At 53.8% G+C, this 16,385-nt stretch overlaps 7 protein-coding genes and 1 non-coding gene across 8 annotated transcripts; 5 read left to right on the top strand and 3 right to left on the bottom strand.

Annotated features, from left to right (window-relative positions):
* Nucleotides 1-1,210: 1,210 nt before the first annotated feature.
* ColSpa_10731 (uncharacterized protein) lies at nucleotides 1,211-2,418 on the bottom strand (the record flags this gene model as incomplete). The annotated part of the gene is made up of 5 exons (XM_049276943.1): nucleotides 1,211-1,411; nucleotides 1,469-1,587; nucleotides 1,639-1,975; nucleotides 2,039-2,209; nucleotides 2,317-2,418. The coding sequence occupies 5 exons, from the start codon at nucleotides 2,416-2,418 to the stop codon at nucleotides 1,211-1,213; spliced, it is 930 nt and encodes a 309-aa protein (XP_049132900.1).
* A 1,189-nt stretch (nucleotides 2,419-3,607) lies between these two features.
* ColSpa_10730 (signal peptidase complex subunit 1) lies at nucleotides 3,608-4,322 on the top strand (the record flags this gene model as incomplete). The annotated part of the gene is made up of 4 exons (XM_049276942.1): nucleotides 3,608-3,688; nucleotides 3,746-3,969; nucleotides 4,040-4,094; nucleotides 4,155-4,322. The coding sequence occupies 4 exons, from the start codon at nucleotides 3,608-3,610 to the stop codon at nucleotides 4,320-4,322; spliced, it is 528 nt and encodes a 175-aa protein (XP_049132899.1).
* A 726-nt stretch (nucleotides 4,323-5,048) lies between these two features.
* ColSpa_10729 (uncharacterized protein) lies at nucleotides 5,049-5,871 on the top strand (the record flags this gene model as incomplete). Its single annotated transcript, XM_049276941.1, has 3 exons — nucleotides 5,049-5,276; nucleotides 5,338-5,567; nucleotides 5,628-5,871. The coding sequence occupies 3 exons, from the start codon at nucleotides 5,049-5,051 to the stop codon at nucleotides 5,869-5,871; spliced, it is 702 nt and encodes a 233-aa protein (XP_049132898.1).
* Nucleotides 5,872-6,771: 900 nt separating this feature from the next.
* On the top strand, nucleotides 6,772-7,235 carry ColSpa_10728 (uncharacterized protein; the record flags this gene model as incomplete). Its single annotated transcript, XM_049276940.1, has 2 exons — nucleotides 6,772-6,899; nucleotides 6,959-7,235. The coding sequence occupies 2 exons, from the start codon at nucleotides 6,772-6,774 to the stop codon at nucleotides 7,233-7,235; spliced, it is 405 nt and encodes a 134-aa protein (XP_049132897.1).
* Nucleotides 7,236-7,295: 60 nt separating this feature from the next.
* Nucleotides 7,296-7,920, bottom strand: ColSpa_10727 (uncharacterized protein; the record flags this gene model as incomplete). The annotated part of the gene is made up of 2 exons (XM_049276939.1): nucleotides 7,296-7,789; nucleotides 7,839-7,920. 2 exons carry the CDS (start codon nucleotides 7,918-7,920, stop codon nucleotides 7,296-7,298), a joined length of 576 nt encoding a protein of 191 aa, XP_049132896.1.
* Nucleotides 7,921-9,603: 1,683 nt separating this feature from the next.
* Nucleotides 9,604-11,799, top strand: ColSpa_10726 (transcription factor IWS1; the record flags this gene model as incomplete). Its single annotated transcript, XM_049276938.1, has 1 exon — nucleotides 9,604-11,799. One exon carries the CDS (start codon nucleotides 9,604-9,606, stop codon nucleotides 11,797-11,799), a length of 2,196 nt encoding a protein of 731 aa, XP_049132895.1.
* Nucleotides 11,800-13,540: 1,741 nt separating this feature from the next.
* Nucleotides 13,541-13,612, bottom strand: ColSpa_tRNA_279. Its single transcript has one exon. It is a non-coding gene; the product is annotated as a tRNA-Arg (tRNA).
* Nucleotides 13,613-15,838: 2,226 nt separating this feature from the next.
* Nucleotides 15,839-16,345, top strand: ColSpa_10725 (cell wall mannoprotein 1; the record flags this gene model as incomplete). Its single annotated transcript, XM_049276937.1, has 1 exon — nucleotides 15,839-16,345. One exon carries the CDS (start codon nucleotides 15,839-15,841, stop codon nucleotides 16,343-16,345), a length of 507 nt encoding a protein of 168 aa, XP_049132894.1.
* Between the last annotated feature and the right edge of the window lie 40 nt (nucleotides 16,346-16,385).

Here is a 16,385-nt window from a genome sequence, read left to right as displayed (position 1 = left end):
ACTGCTCAGACACTCGGGATTGGATAATGTCTCAGGCCTTCATCGATACCTCACGAGACCTCGAGACCTGAACTTGCGTGTAGATGCCTTACGACGCAGTCCGTTGCCTCTGTTCACTGCCTTCACTGCCTTTTCCACGACTGAGAGCCCGTTGGCTTCAACCTTCCTCGACTTGGTGCCTTAACATTGGTCTCATTAGCGCCAGCAGAACGCTCCGTAACCTCATCGTCTCAATAGTTTCACTAGCCGCAGCCTAAATCATCCCAACTCTCCTCGAGCCGCATGAACGACGCCTCTCTGACAGTCAGGCATTCCGTTGCTTGCTTTCGGCCTCAACTTCTAGATTCCTCGTCGTCTCGACCCCCTTCAAACGCGAGAATGAGCCCAACACCCCGAACCCCCCCCCCCCCCCCCCCCCCCCCCAGCTGATCCCTAGACCCATGAAACCCCTCCTCGGACAAAATCATATCGTCGACTTCTGGGCCCCTCGAGATTGGCGTATGCCGCTAGTCGGGCAGATTCAGGCACAAAACCGCCCTCGCCAATCATCAAGAGCCACCAGCACCCCGTCCCGCTCGCTCGCCCACCCCCAATCCCTGCCCTCCACCAATCTTCACTGTCGGCGAGCCCAGTGACCTGCATCACCGCTCAACACCGCTCCTTGCCCCGTTGCCATCGTACTCCCCTCCCGTCCCGTCCCGTCATCGCCCATGATACCATTACCTGGCATCGTTAGTCGTGGGCTTCCCTTTCCAGCAATCACGATGCATTCGTCCCACAAACATGGCACCTCGGCTCGGCAATAGGTATTGCGTGTTGGAACTCATGATGTTCTAGGTTATTTTGGTACTCGTATGTTCACCCTCCCTGTCCCTCCACCGCCTCGAGGGGTACCTTACACCCTCATCGACTCTAGCCTGATGCGTGCCTTATCGCTCCTGCAATCTGAGGCATCTGCCCAGGTACTTAACCACCGCACTTGGCCAAGCCCGATGGAACCGGCCGCCACCGCCGTCCTCACCGCCCGACGCATGCCCCGTTCATCTCCGACAAGATCCGTCTGGACCGAAAGTCCCTCACTGGCCCGCTACCGCGGCAGCGGCGGCAACCCGTCTCGTATGGGCAGCTCGTGCAATGTTCTCTCGCATACCAATGAGACCGTACATGAACGCATACACTGGCCAGCAAGTCAGCATCGTCTCGCCCAAGGTCACAAGGTACTGGGGAACCCACTGATGGGAGCAAGGATGACAAATCCAATCGACGATGCCACCACGGCCTCGCGGGATCCGACCTCCTTCTCGTTCAGCCAGTAAAAGGCATCGGCACCAGTCTCGAGCTTGCCGATGGCTGCCCAACCGAGATAGAGACCCGCGAAGAAGATGACGCCCAAAGTGTGTGCGCCGACCGCCTACCGGATTCAGTTTTGTTAGCACACGTTGTTGCATCCATGCCCGAGACCACTCACAAAGGGACGCTTGATACTGTTGAGATAGAATATCTCAAAGAGAGAGATGATGGATGTGATGCCGAACAGGTTGAGAATGACGAAAGCTTTGAACCAGCCCTTGCCAAAGATCTCTGTGACTAACATTGGTTCGTCAGATTGGTCAACAACATTAGGATGCGACAACTTACAGGGTTCGTGTGGCCCGTTCTCGTGAACATCCTCCAAGCGAGTCCATTCGTAGCCCAAGGAGTCCCCAATCATGTAGGACACGGCCGAGCCTCCAGATGGCTGAGGTTGGGGCGGCTCGCCAGTGCTCTTGTCATCATGCTCCAGTGTTACGAACCAGTAGACGACGGTGTTCATGAATGTGAAAACAGTAGCGATGGTATAAAACATGGTGAAGTAGAACTGCTTGCGAAGGCTGGTCATGTCATAGGGCAACGACAGTGCTCTCAATGCCCAGTATTCCCAGCCAGTGCGGGTTTCCTCGATGTGCGGATGGTAGAGATGGGTGTACGTCCAGCCCTGAAAGCAAGCCCTGGGTTAGCAGGATGGCCTCGTCAAATCTAACGGCGTTGGTGGGCGTACCAGAACAACCGCGTGGTAGGCCAGGAGCAACGAGAAGGTGACGACGGAGAAGTCAAAGACGACACGCCAATTCGAGTACGGGGACTCTTGACGTAGTTTGTAGTCGAGGACCATGGCGCCGACAGCAGTCAGGTAGGCGACGACGCCACCTCGGACCCAGCACAAGAGGTTCTGGGGAAGACATCGCCAGGGCGAATGGCATGCTCGGAGAAAAGCAGGCTGAAGAACAAGGTCAGTCGAGGTCAGACGCGCACCAGAGCAGCGACTGAGCGACGTACATGGTCTTGGATTTGACCGTACGAGGCGGGCGTTGGCAACCCGTGAGCATCGTCCAAGTCGGCGTGCCCGTGGAGCAAAGGGGTGGTGACGGAGGCGTCCATCACGATGAGTAGCAATGGTCGGCAGAAGATAGACGAGGATCGACGAGGTTGCTGATATGGAAAAGAAGATGCTTTGAGTAAGGGATCCTTGAAGGCTGGGGGAGAAAAAGACTGTTGATCGGCGACCACCGAGAAATGAAGCCAAGGAAGAGACTGAGAGAGGGATGTCAGGTTGACAAGTGGGGGACGGGACATGGACTTGAAGGAAGAGGGAAGTGGAAGATGATCAGGGAAGCAGCGCTACTTCTTGCTTGTTCATGATCAACCGTGACTGTCGTTGGTGACTATGGCCTTCGCCGAAGGAAGGTAGGCCAGGTGGTAGCCTTTGGAAAGAGTGACATCTCCGAGACGTTTCCCTGTTGTGCCTTCTCGCGATGGGCATGCGAAGCATATTTGCTTCATTCGCATTCCGAAAAGGTAGCAGGCACAACTGGCTATCGAAAAGAAAGCCAACCACTGTGTTTGTTCACGGTGTGGAAGGGAACTATGGAAAGAAGCATGTCTACCGAACATTCCTCCCCCCTCTAGTATATATAACACATCTGCAATTGTACTGTAGAAGTAGTCATTGTATTGTCCTCCAAGTGGGGAAACTGCGCTTTTGCGACGAGATGCAGCTTGATGTTTGCACTTTTTTAGACTGCTGCAGAACGATAGGGCCGTAGCGCTTAGAGCTTACGGTTGTCGGAAGCTACTGGTTTTCCACAACATGCATCTTCACGACATTATTAAGAAAATTAAAAACAGCCCGAGTCACTCTCCTAAAGCCGCCCTATGCTGATTGCTGTGAACCTTCCAGAAGAGGAGAGTAACCAGGAAGACAAGAGAGGTTGGCAACAAGGGGGAAGAAGGACCGGTGTGCGTACGAAAGTTAGCGGAAGCTGGAAGCTTGGAACGCAACTTTCAATAAGAGGTGGTCTGTGCGCGAGCTTCAACCGCGGGCAACGAAGGCTGGGAACGATAAGATAAGAGGCGGTACGTACTCCTCCATCTCCATTGACACGTTCCCAATCGTCAAGAGTGCAGTTGGCCTGTGCTGTTGCTGATGCTCCAGCTGTTGCGTTGCTGGCCAGAACTCCAAACTCCACGCTCCAAATAAGCTTCCAACGTCGCGATTTAACAACACCTCTTGTCGGAACAACCACCACCAACACAACCGCAGTCTGCACTTGACAATCCATCCGACATCATGTTGTCAAGCCTTGCCAACCCGCGCCAGGCTGCGTCGCAGCTGCTTAACTTCGCGCTCATCCTCTCCACAGCCTTCATGGTGCGTCCCACCCCGTTTCTCCGAATACCTTCACGCTTCGTGATCCGTCGCTGACAGCCGGCGCAGATGTGGAAGGGTCTTTCCGTTATTTCCGATTCTCCCAGTCCGATCGTCGTTGTTCTCAGTGGCTCAATGGAGCCTGCGTTCCAGAGAGGAGACCTCCTTTTCCTATGGAACCGCAACCTCGTCCAAGAAACCGAAGTCGGCGAGATCGTTGTCTACGAAGTGAAGGGAAAGAACATTCCCATTGTTCACAGGGTGGTCCGGAAGTTTGGTGCAGGGTTCGTACTACAAGACCTAATTCGTTCCATGACTTGGTTTTCGTCCTGGACAACTAGCTGACCCCTACAGACCCGACGCGAAGCTCTTGACCAAAGGCGACAACAACCAAGGAAGCGACGAAGAGGTACGCACCAAGCGCCTAGCCAAAGAAAAAAAAATAAAAAGCATACTAACCATGATGTAGTTGTACGCCAAGGGCCAGGACTTCCTTGTGCGAAAGGACATCATCGGTAGCGTTGTCGCATACATCCCCTTCGTTGGCTACGTAACGATCCTCCTCTCCGAATACCCCTGGTTGAAGACGGCGATGTTGGGTATCATGGGTCTGGTTGTGGTTTTGCAGAGGGAGTAGGCTTGCGGTTATAGCTGGGCGAAAATTCCATACCTCGTTTCGACATTGCCATACGGACCACCATCGAGCATGCGTTCCCAAATTGCTAACGCGCGAGAAGACCGACGTGATCCCGAGCCAGCGTGTAGGGGGTTAACTGCGTTTGGGCCGTAGTAGAGGACCGGAGCCCGAGTCGTTGAGCTTGGATATGTATTTGCTGCGCAAGAGAGACGCCATTCGAGGGTCCATCCGTCGGTATAGCAAGTTGTCTTCTCCAGTTATGACCCGTACCCGAAGGCTTTAGCCGGGTCTCGTGTGGCATTTCAATGGGGAGGTATTGTTGTCTCTAGGCAGCCAGCGGCTCTGCTGGCAGGGTTCTCGTAAAGGCCCACATGAGCCAAAGTCCTGGCCCAATAGCGAGGCCGTGATCTCCGCTGCCAACTGATTTTAGCCAGGGGGCATTTGCCGTTCTTGGTACGCGATTACTACCGCGCCGCATGCCTGTCTCATGCCAGTGGCCGTTTGAGCGGCACAGTCGTGCGATAAAATGAGGTCGAAAAATCCTTCGCCCAACTTGAGCTCCTGGCTGCATCTCTCGCTTCTTCGCCAACTGCGGCAGTACCGTCACTCATTATCTTGTCTCTCGTTTTGGAAAGCTTTCCACCAACTGTTAAGGGCTGCTTTCACGACAGTCTTGCGGCGTTCCACTGTTCACTTACACCCGGAGCTCACTCGTTTGCTCCCGCCATGCCTAGTCAGTCGCAGCACGGCATGCCCAGTGTGACGGAAGGATACGTGCCGTATGAAAACCAAGGTGCCCGGCAGTCAAGTCTGTACAACAGGCCATGGCACATCGCCAAGGTTGCTATTCGTGGCTGCAACATCGCCTCTAGTGCCATAATCATTGGCATTACTGTCCACAGTTTGATATACCTGTATTGGAGCCCCTACTTGCTCTGGTTCAGCGCGATCCCGGTAAGTGACTTCAAACATCAATGATGGAGAGAACCCCCGTTTACTGACTTCCTTGGTGTAGGCTGCCTTTGCCGTCTGCTGGGACGTGTCCGAGCTAATCACCGTCTGCGCGAGAGGAGGCAGGATAGGAATTCACCCCGGTGCACACGTCGGCCTGCACTTGCTCTTCTGGCTTATTTTCGCGACGGCAATCGTCTGCGAATCACTTAATCTTTACTTTATTGGTTACTACGGTGATGGGTTCATTGCCACGCAGCAGCACGTGGCGTTGGCGTTCACCTGTCTGTTGTTGTAAGTGCACGCTGTCCGTCCTGGAGGCTCAAGGACGTGGTTTCTAACAGGTGCTGATAGGATCAACCACTTCACCCTCTTCGTCCGAGCCTGCATCGAAACTCACCAACGCAACACCCGGCCTCCCATCTACATGGTCCCCGTCAACATGCCGGCACCAATGCAGCCCGCCGGATCGTATGCGCCCTCCCCGTTCCCGCCGCAGCAGGAGAAGGGGCAGATGACTGGTGCGAATGCCCCGACAGATACGACGACACAGCCCGCGGCGGACGGGACGTACTACGGCCCCGGAAGCCGGGTTTGAGGAGGATGGCGGGCTGTGATCGGCGACTGAAGCGGACACTTTGGTTGGTAACGTATGATACCCAGTGGTCGGATCCCGAGTTTTGATTTGCGAGACTGGAGCGTGCTGCAAAGGGCTCCGTACCAAAGCATACTTAATTGTAATTGAACATAAAAAAACACCCCCAATCCTGTGTATGGTGCTCTTGTCTTTACCTTAATCTGGCTTGCTCCATAAGCCTTATGAGAATGTGCCGCATGGGTGCCGTCCCTGGCTTCCATGTTGCGTGATCTGTACTTTGCCCGAGTCTTCAAGGTCTTATGGAATCCTCCAGCACGGCCTGCAACTCCACGGTAGATATGACCCCAGCCTCGGCGAACCGGAGTTAGAAGAGGTATTAACTGCTCGGTTTTAGTAATAATAGCATGAGGCTATGCGATGACCTCCGCTACCTCCGCCAGCTTCCGCCATAACTCCATCGACGTTGCCAGTCGGCAATACTGGAACATGGGGATTGAAGCGCAAGAATGTAAGATGCGCAAAATCATTGCGATTGCGATTGCGAAGAAGCGATCCATCGTTTCGAAGAGGCTGGCGAGACTATCGAGCCGGCAATTTATGTGGCGGATTTCCGCAGTGGGCGGAGCATGATGCTTGGCTCTAAACACATCGCAACTCTAGCGGAGGTGTCAAGATGTGAGTTGCAGGGATGTCAAGTTTTGAATTTAGTCATTGTCGATCCCAGAAGAACCACATTTGGAGAGTTGGACCTAAGAGTTGAGGATAGCCATAAGATATGATATATAAGGCCCGGTCTGCCGCATCGTAAGGAGCAGGCAAGTGGAACATCATTGAGCACTGAACTCCTTTCTACATACTACACTTACTGTACCGACAACACAACAGCTCTGCATCAACAAAATGTCCTCCAACCAGGAACCCATTGGCCAATGGGTAGAGAAGTGGAATCAACTGGTCTTCTTCCAGCCAGACGACCAACTCTCTGCCAAGACCCTCCAGGAAACGCTTCATCCTGAAACGACCGTCAAGTGAGTACCAGGCATCTTAAAGCTCTTCTGCAAAACTACTGACTCTGAGGTACTGCAAGAATCAACCATGACGTCCACGACATCAAGGGATTGACAGGAGGCGTCCAGTGGGTCCGTACCGCGATGGAGACCACTCTGGAGAGCAACGAGGAGCTTGTGGCGTGGAACGCTCCGGACGGGCTGGGCGGCTCAGTCGCGCACCTTACCAAGTTCTCGTCGAAAGACAAGGCCTCGGGCAAGGTGACCAAGAAGACTAGCCTGGTTACTACGATTGTCAAGGCAGTTGACGGCAAGAGGTTGGTCTCGGAGCTGATTGAGGTTGAGGTTGAGACGTAGACGAGCTCTAGCAATTGCTACCGTGTCATTGCTATGGCAACACTATCAATATGGTATATCTTATTCCCACTGCACGTCAAAGTCCTTGAACTGAACCTCAAGATTGCCCTTTGCATCCTTCGCTGGCCGGGCGGCAAGAGCGCCGACTGTCAAGTTCCAGTCCTTGCCCGAGGCGTCGTCGTCTCCGTACACCCAGCAAATCTCACGCAGCGGCTCCTTGGTGCCGTCCTGCTTCACGTAGTACACCCAGAGCCCCAAGCCGAGTTGGTCTTGGGCCTTCTCGACGAGCACAGTGATGGTCTTGGTGTCTTCGAAGGCGGCGAGTGGGACGATGCTCCAGTCGGCCCAGTGGTGGCAGGATACGGTGCTGATCTGCGGGGTGCCGTTGTAGTACTCCAGGCCCGTCTTGATCCACCTCCGCTCGCGGCCGGAGAGGGAGTCGAATGTGAGGATAAGACCTCCTTGGTCGTATTGCTCGGTCCAGTCTGCAGAGAAGGTGATTTTGGCGGATTTGAATTGGCTCAATGACTTGGTCGGGACGGCCTTGGTGGGGGCTGTGATGGTTAGCATGGATATCTGAGGTATTCATTGGGGCAATGTTACCGTTGTAGACATTGTGGGAAGGGGGCTTCTTCCAGACGTCGGTGTCGGGAGGGGCAGAAAGGGTAAAGGACTCGAGAGACATGATGAGTGAGATGGCAGCGGCAAATAGAATGAGACAAGGATGATGTGATGCGTGAGAAGCTCAACTGTGCTCCACGATCGAGTCAGAAGTTCAAGGTGCGGGTGTCGAGGTTTATATAGGCTGAATCACGAACAGCTGCGTGGCTACTTCCTTGAACAACAATGTCGGTAGTGCGAGTGGTGTGAGCTGAGTTGACGCGGGTTGCCCCGCATTTGACGAACACCACGATGTATCAGTTACCAGACCAAACCAAGGAAGCATGCAGGGCCCCTTTGGCTGGGCACCTGAGGCGGTCCCCTGGGCCGAAAATCCGCACGTGCAAGGCGGCCAAAAGCAATGCGATTTGACGTTTGTACATGTGCTGTAGAATGTATTACGTCGACCTGCGCGATTGGGTTCGCGACGATGCCAGTAATACTTGGACCGGAGCTTGACAATTAAGAATATGGATATGGTAACGTGCCGGGCGCGGGGTAGAGATACGAAAAGACTACAAAGATACTCCTTATACATAGTTATGAAGCCTCTCAGTGGGATATCACTGTCATCTCCAAGTATCGCGTGACGATTACGGGGCAGAAAATTACTGATCGGAGCAACTTTCACCGAGCGAATGCTCGCCTAGGCCTCGACGCCGCGGGGGAGATGTCCGAGGTGACCCGGGCAGGTCTTCACGACGCGGGGCAGAGCAGCGGCGGTGCGGCCCAGAAGTGACTCGGCCCACAGGGAAGTGAGAGGATTGGATGGCTACGCCACGGTTGCCTTGGAGTCCCCGTCGGAACGCGGAGTCCTGAGTTGAATCTTAGTTGGCTTGCGCTGAGTGGTTCCCGATGCGGTAGTAGTCCCAACATCACGGCGAGAATTTCTCAAAGAGCGACTGCTTGTGAAGAATTAGTCAAAAAGCGTCAGAAACAACGAAACTGGCCATGCAAGGCCGCTCAAGTGCTCTGGACTGCTCCGAAAAACACACGTACAATTGCACGGCTTGTGAGTCGAGGGAGGCTCGAACCGTCGGCTTCAGTAGAAATGAGAGAAAAGTGGGCATTCCCTTTTCGGAGGTACATACTACGCAGTATCTACTAAGGTAGGTAGGTATGCATGCAAAGGGCCATCGGAGATTTGACTCAGCAGAATTTGGCCGCCTTGGTCCCCTTGGTCCCCCACCCAGGTCCGAACTCTGGCTTTGTCTGCGCGCGGCTGATTCACTCTCGCCCCTCGAAGCAAACGTGCACCTCCCCCCGCTCGACCATCTCGTCGCCGACCCCACTAGTTTTTCCATTCCTCGCTTCATTCCGTCCACCACCAGTATCCCTCTGCAGAGATACCACCAACAGCGTCCAGGGTTGTCTTCAATTCACTTACACTCCATTCGTCGACGTCCTCACCATTGCCCGCGTCACCGAACGCGCAAAATCCCACGCAACAAGCCGCGTTTTCCATACCCTTGGCCTCCGCCGTCCGGAGTGCAAGCAGACTGGCTGTGCCTACTTGCTTGGTGCCGGAGAAAGGGGACGGGTTTCGAGACCATCAACGCCTTCGCATTCTCTTTCCATCAACATCCCCCCCGCCTATTTTTTTTTTGCAAAGACCCTCCTCGCGTTTGGACAAACTCCTCAAGAAAAAATCTTAAAAAAATCTTGACACACGACTGCCATTCCTCCGAGGGGCTACGACACCGGCACGATGTCGTCCTTTCTCACACCCACGAAGAAGTCCCAGAAGCCGACGGTGGGAAAGTCGAAGCCGTTCCAACCCCCGAACCGTATTCGAGCCATTCGAGAACAAGCCGAACGCCAGCAGGCAAACGCAGCTGCCGCCGCCGCTAATGCTGTCGCCCAGGCACAACTGAACCGCTCCAGAGCCCCGACGGTCGCCGTGTCGAACCGCCCGCAATGCCCAAACAAAACCTGTGTCAAGCCCAACGTCGTCGACGGCGTTTGCCAGACCTGTGGTCGAGTTGCCGACGACAGCAACATCGTCGCCGAAGTACAGTTTGGTGAAACCTCTTCGGGTGCCGCCATGGTCCAGGGAAGCTACATTGCCGCCGACCAGGCCGGAGTGCGGACAATGGGCCCTGCGTTCCGCCGCGTTGGTGGCTCCGACGATCGAGAAAAGTCCATCCGCGAGGCTCGCTCCTTGATGCAGGGTTACGCCCAGCGACTGAACCTCAGCGACAACACTGTCAATACCGCCGTCCAGGTATTCAAACTTGCATCTCAGGCCAACTTTGTCCAAGGTCGCACGCTTGTGATGGTTGCCGCCGTCTGCCTTTACACTGCTTGCCGTACCGAGCGCCCTTGCAAGATCATGCTCATCGATCTTGCCGACCTCACGCAGATCAATGTCTTCAAGCTCGGCCGAGCCTTCAAAGCCCTGAACAGAGTTGTGTACATTTTTGGCAACGGAGAGGCCCCAGTGTTCCCTGAAGACATCCTGTTCAGGCTCGCCTCCAAGCTCGAGTTCAAGCACATGACCAACAGGGTCGCTGAAGATGCTGTCCGCCTCGTCCATCGCATGAAGCAGGACTGGATCGTCATGGGCCGTCGCCCTTCCGGTATTTGCGGTGCTTGTTTACTCATAGCCGCTAGAATGCACAATTTCCGGCGCACGACCAGAGAAGTCGTGTACGTCGTTAAAGTCACGACACATACTATACAAGAGCGTCTTCAGGAGTTCAATGTTACTGAGGCTAGTAAGATGACGGTGGAGGATTTTCTGTCACAGGATTTCAGCTCCAGTTCGCATGACCCACCTTCATTCTACAAAGGCACAGAGGCTTGGCAGAAGCAGCAGGAGGAGCTGGGTAAGAAGCGGAAGCGCAAGCTTACAGATGAGGGCGACAACACCAGAGCCACACCAGCACCTTCGCTCCCACCCCCCGATTTGTCTGCGGCTCCCGCCGTCGAGTACCGCCGAGACAAGGACGGCTTCATCATCCCTCCACTCCCCTCTCAGATCGCTCAGGACGAGCCGGCCCTCCGAGACACGAACAGCACCCAGCATCTTGAGGGCTTGGCGGAAGAGTTTGGCGATGCAGAGAAGCAGAGTGAAGAGTCGTCACAGCAAGATGGCAACAGCAAGAACGGACGCCAGCCGAAGCCTTCCCTGCCCATCGACAATGAGTGGGAGGAGGACGAGGCCCAGATGGAGGAACAGATCTCGGAGATCATGAACGACCCCGAAACGTACGAGCATGCCAAGGCTTTCAGTAATGCTGAGCAGCGTGCCCGCATCCACTCCATCTGGGCACTCCAGCAGCAGCCCAACAAGGCCGTATCGATGGCACCGGAAGTTGGCGAAGACGAGTTTGCCGATGACCCGGAGGTGTTGAACTGCATGTTGACCCCCGAGGAGATCAAAATCAAGGAACTGCTATGGGTCAACGAGAACAAGGACTGGTTGCGTCAGTCGCAGGAGCGCCTATTCAGAAAAAAGCTTGAAGAGAAGAAACCCAAAAAGGACCGCAAGCGGAAGAAGCGCCCACGTATCGGCGAGGGTCAGACGACTCCTGCTAGCACGCCCGGTGAGGCGGCAGTCAATGTCATGAAGGAGCGAGGCTTCTCGAAGCGCATCAACTACGATGCCATCCGGCAGATGTTTGACGTGCAAGACAAAGGAGACCCGGGATCCCGGCCGGAGAGTGAAGCCGCCAGCCGTCCGACCAGCAAGGCGCCTAGCGTGGTTGACGAGGCCATCCATGAAGAGGAAGAGATTGAACCTCTTGAGGGTGAAGAGTACGAGCATCAGGATGATGAGTTTGGCGGCGGAGACGACTACGACATGGGCGACGAGTCTCACATGTACGATGAGGACGATCAGGGGATGGAAGACGAGGACGACGATGACGACGACTTTGGACTGAATGATGACGACGAGTGAGCGCAGTCCGTTGATAAACGTCGTGTCATCTGCTGGCCCGGCAAACACCAAGGAGGGCGGCGTAGTTGTATTTAGATACCCCAAGGGCCCCCAAGTATGCCGGGGCTTCGCTTGGCTGTAGGCCAGCATGAATGCTTGTGTCAAATGGATAGAGCATCTTTAGACCAGCGAAACAACACTGCAGACTTTCTCTTTTGAATACTCGCTCCCGTAGCTGTATTTGAATGTGTTTTTGACAGGAACGTTCTTGTTGCGTTGTGTACGTCCTGATGTGCCAGTCTATTGTGCCCCCGTGCTCCAATCATTCAGAGAGTCAATCCTGAGCATCTGAGCAGGCGCTTACGGCACCAGTTACTTGTGCCCGTTGTCTTTCGAGAGGCAGGCAATAGGTGCGCGTCGAAACAGAAAGCCTCATGAGTCTGAAACGCTGCCGATATAACCTGCAGATCAGTAAGCTCAGAGAAGGTATGAGTTATTGGCTACGGTTTAGGTTGCCGGAAACATGGGAGCAGTCGTCTGGTGGCCTAGGGTGCTATTAGTGTTGAGTATGCCACTCTGTGTTACTGCATGGTGTGCACCCTAACAGCGAGAAGTGATAGTCGGATAGCCGTGATTTGTGAGTTGCCCCAGACTTACAAACCATGACTCGACTTCATCGAAGCGGAATCGAATCCGTATAGTGTAATTTCATCTCGGTTCAGTGCAAGGTTAGCTGGCCAGGACTGAGTTTCGGACCGGGTAGGCGGCGAGCCATCCCGGCTTTAGTCCGCATGTTCTCATAAACTATCTACCCCTACAAACGGCCTGGTCGGCTGTCTTTGTTCAACGTTTGACTTGTCTTTTGGGGCCAGATCTGGACATCACGTTGGCGGTATACAAACCCTACCGTCATCGTTGTTCCAGAGCTGACCTCAAAAGATGATCAAGCCAACTCCACAGCCCCGCAGGGTGACAAGAGAGAGGGATCATCTTGCTGGCTCTATCAGTTGTCTGGTCTGTCAATTTGATTGCATTGACTGCGCAGCTAGTCAGGCTATCATTGTGGTAGCCGGGGTTCCTCTGGGCGAAGTCTAAGGGAGTCCCGTAGACACCAATTTCCACGCCCTGTCACTTGTGACACTCTCCACAGTCCCTGCCCAAGAGCAACAAGCCTCACCAGATGAAGCAAACACCCAAGAGCATGGCTTTTGACTGAGTAATATACACGTGATTGCATTTGATGTCACCAGTCTTAAACATTCCATTCATTTACTGCGGTGATCATTCAGGTCTCTTCCATTGCGGCTTTTGTAGGCTACCGGTTAGTATCAGTTGCCCAAGCTTACTTAGTACGCGCCTGTATGATCTTCAGCTAAATACACGCTTGAACTACACAAAAATTGCATAGAAACCGATAGCCTTTAAGATACCGCATCTCTCCTGTGAGGTGCTTGTTTTACTTACCTACTTCTTTTCATATTTGTTCTACTTCTACCTTAGCCAGTCGCACACAGTAGGACATCTTTCACCATGCCATCAATTAGTTCCTGTACGCAAACGAAAACGCGCCTCTGTCAAAAAGTAACCAGTGGAGAGAGTTTCTGAGAGTCCGTGTCACTCCACTGTAAATGCAAACAAGTACTAGCACCCTTGGCCTCAGCGATATGCAGCCTCTCTACTGTTCCCAATCGTACTGGTTCAGTAGTCCTGCCAACCTTGTCAACAACTACGTGACGCAATGGCAAAAAATCGAAAAAGCTATCGACCGAACTGGGACTCGAACCCAGAACCTCTACCACCGGAAAGTAGCTCGCTACCATTGCGACATCCGGCCTTTGATGATTAAAGCTCGCGTTTGATTAGTATATAAACATAGAGCCCAACAGCGGGCTAGCTATGAATAGTTTACACCTCAGGTGTAGGACGTGTGGATAACAGCGTCCGACCAGACGGGCCGCATCCTAGTGTTGTGTTCTTTTTTACGAGCGGGCCTACCGCAAGCTACAGTCATAGTCCGTATGGTCCGCGAATGGCTCGACACCAGTCAGAATCAACATCACGCATCACGAACCAGGACAGACGCGACCCAGGCGGTACACAGGTCTTCCATGAAGATGAAGTTGACCATTGCTACGATCTTCAGCGCTTGGAAGGGACTACATGTAATCCGGACTGACACCGCTTTAAGCTGATCGCTCGTTCCGACTCATGCATTTGGATTGCCGCAGATATTGAGTGGAAATGCTCGAACCCAGCGGTGCTCAATAGTGTGGTTGGTGGGAACGAAACCTCTTCCTGAAGTTTTGACAGCACAGCACGCCAGATCGCCTAATTTGACATTGAAATCACCCTCACAAAACGTCGGGTCACAACGCTAGGGTCCGCGCTGGAAAGATACAAGCGCATCAATGATGAGCTTCTTACAGATGCTGCCTTCGCGCCCAAGACTTATACTGTGCGGCTGTTGCAGGGTGTCTTCCGCTCTGCATCCAGCCATTCCTCTGGCGACTCGCAGTCGTCACTTCCTTACAAGCTCAAGATTATTTTCGACAAGTCACCGTACCCACCAGAGAACGAGTGGAAGGACAAAAGTGGGGGACCAGAGGCGATCAAGTTCTGGGAGTGGACAGAGTTTTGTAGTGGGAAGTTGTCTGCTGAGGAGAATAGCGGGGTGTTCTCTGGTTGTGTCAGCAGTTGAGAATACCGAAAGATTCAGTCGATTGTGAATAGAGGCAGATCAATTCTAGCTAAGGGTTAGGCTTATTCCACAATGCCATTTTTCCAGCCGGGGTTCCATCCCCTGTGTGAATAAAGTCCTTACCCGGGACAGCGGGTATCTTCCTGAAGCCGATGTAGGAATGCATAGAAATCGAGAACGACTGTGATGCCTGTCGAGATCTCCTCCAGCTGCTCTCCTACTACGTCTGGTATCAAGGTTCATGGCAGAGATTTAGGTAGAAGTCACTCTTGTACCCTGGCGTCGCGTAGTCATTGACAAAAACACACTGAGGCGAATTAGACTTCTTGGCAACAGACGAGTCAGAGATCAGCATATCATTCTGATCTGTGAAGAGGTAGGCGACTACTTGAAAAGACCAATTGTACGCTCATTTATGTCAGGATCTCAATTGGCGTTCCCCGCTGCGCGCGACGGCCAGATGAAAGAGAGCAAACCAGTTGCTCATTACTCCCTTGATTTTCATGCCGACGATTCGACTTTCGCCGGAACGGCCAAAAAGAAGATGGAGCTGCCACCGGACCATCCCAAGCTCAAGCTCATCCGACACGATCATCCGACAAGGTGAAAGCTCGGAAGAACCATTGGCCCTTGTCCAAAAAGGCTAAAAAGCCGCCGGCACGCACCAACCATGATGTCCGGTGCACCTCTCAGCTCGCCTCGCCAGTTGTCCTCCGAGCGAAATGGAGGCTTTATGCCAACGCCAGCCTGTGGGTACGACCCAATGGTGGTTGCTTTCGCACCTCACTAACGTTGGGGTCGTCACATCGGCAGGCACTTTGCATGAGGGGTTGAGGGCTGATCAGCGGGTTGTTCAGGGGGACGACGACAGGAACCTGGGGTAAGACCCCTGCGCTCCTCGGCTCGAAGAGATCGGAGAACTCCCTGGGGGCATGTGTTCGCGATGCATTGTGTTTGTTTTCGTGGGAACTGAGCAGGAGTTTCGGCCGAGGACATGTGAAGCTTCGAGGTTTCCGGAATTGAGAGGGCGCGATCACACGTCGGATCCGCCTAGAGGTGGTAATTGAGTGTCCTCAGGCGATGTGTTTGCGGGGAAAGATGACATTGATGGAAGGTCGCCGAGCGTTATGGTGTTATTATAGGTGGAGAGCTTGTGGTGGTGATCAGGCTAGTATGGCGGTAGATGTGTTGATGGCAGGCGTGATGTTCTGGGATCGTGAGATTTAGAGTATAAAAGGCCATTGGGATCGCTGGCTGTGGTGAGAAGACCTGGAATTTTCAGCAGCTTGAGTTTCAGATCTTGCAGTAGTCGCTCATCAAACCAAGCGACATCTACTTCAGTTCACAAAGACCCCCGCCACCATGCTCCTGAAGTTCTCCCTCCTTGGCCTCTTCGCCACCTCTGTTCTCGCGGACGGCGCCGCCATCGTGGCCGCAATGGACGAAATCGCGGCACAGAACACGGAGCTGGGCGACACCATCGCCTCTTGGAATGGCGGGCTCTTTGGCACGCTGCCCATCATTGTCGACTCGACCAAGCTGCTCATAAAAATCAACAACGCCACTGGCGTCGCCGAGGATTCAGCCCAGCTCAACGCCCTCGAAGCCATCACCGTCGCGCAGTCGACGCAGACGCTTGCCGGCGGCGTCGAGACCACACTTGGCAATGTCGTCGACGCGAAGCTAAAGTTCGACAGGCTCTTGCTAAGCCCCATCATCTTGTTGAACCTCAAGCAGGAGAAGAGCGCGACGGACAAGTTCAGCGCGGCGGTTGTTGAGAAGGTCCCCGAGGCATTGAAGGGTGCAGCTGAGACTTTGGTTGGGAGGATTGATACGGCATTCAATAATGCTATTGCTACTTACAGCTGAGCGGTGTTTCATGAGTGTTCAGTTGAATGAGGAGTGCAAA

Source organism: Colletotrichum spaethianum, assembly GCF_022836535.1.
Source record: "Colletotrichum spaethianum MAFF 239500 DNA, contig38, whole genome shotgun sequence".
Lineage (NCBI taxonomy): Eukaryota > Fungi > Ascomycota > Sordariomycetes > Glomerellales > Glomerellaceae > Colletotrichum > Colletotrichum spaethianum.
Note: the sequence above shows the minus strand (reverse complement) of the source record. Positions and strands in the feature narration are given on the sequence as shown.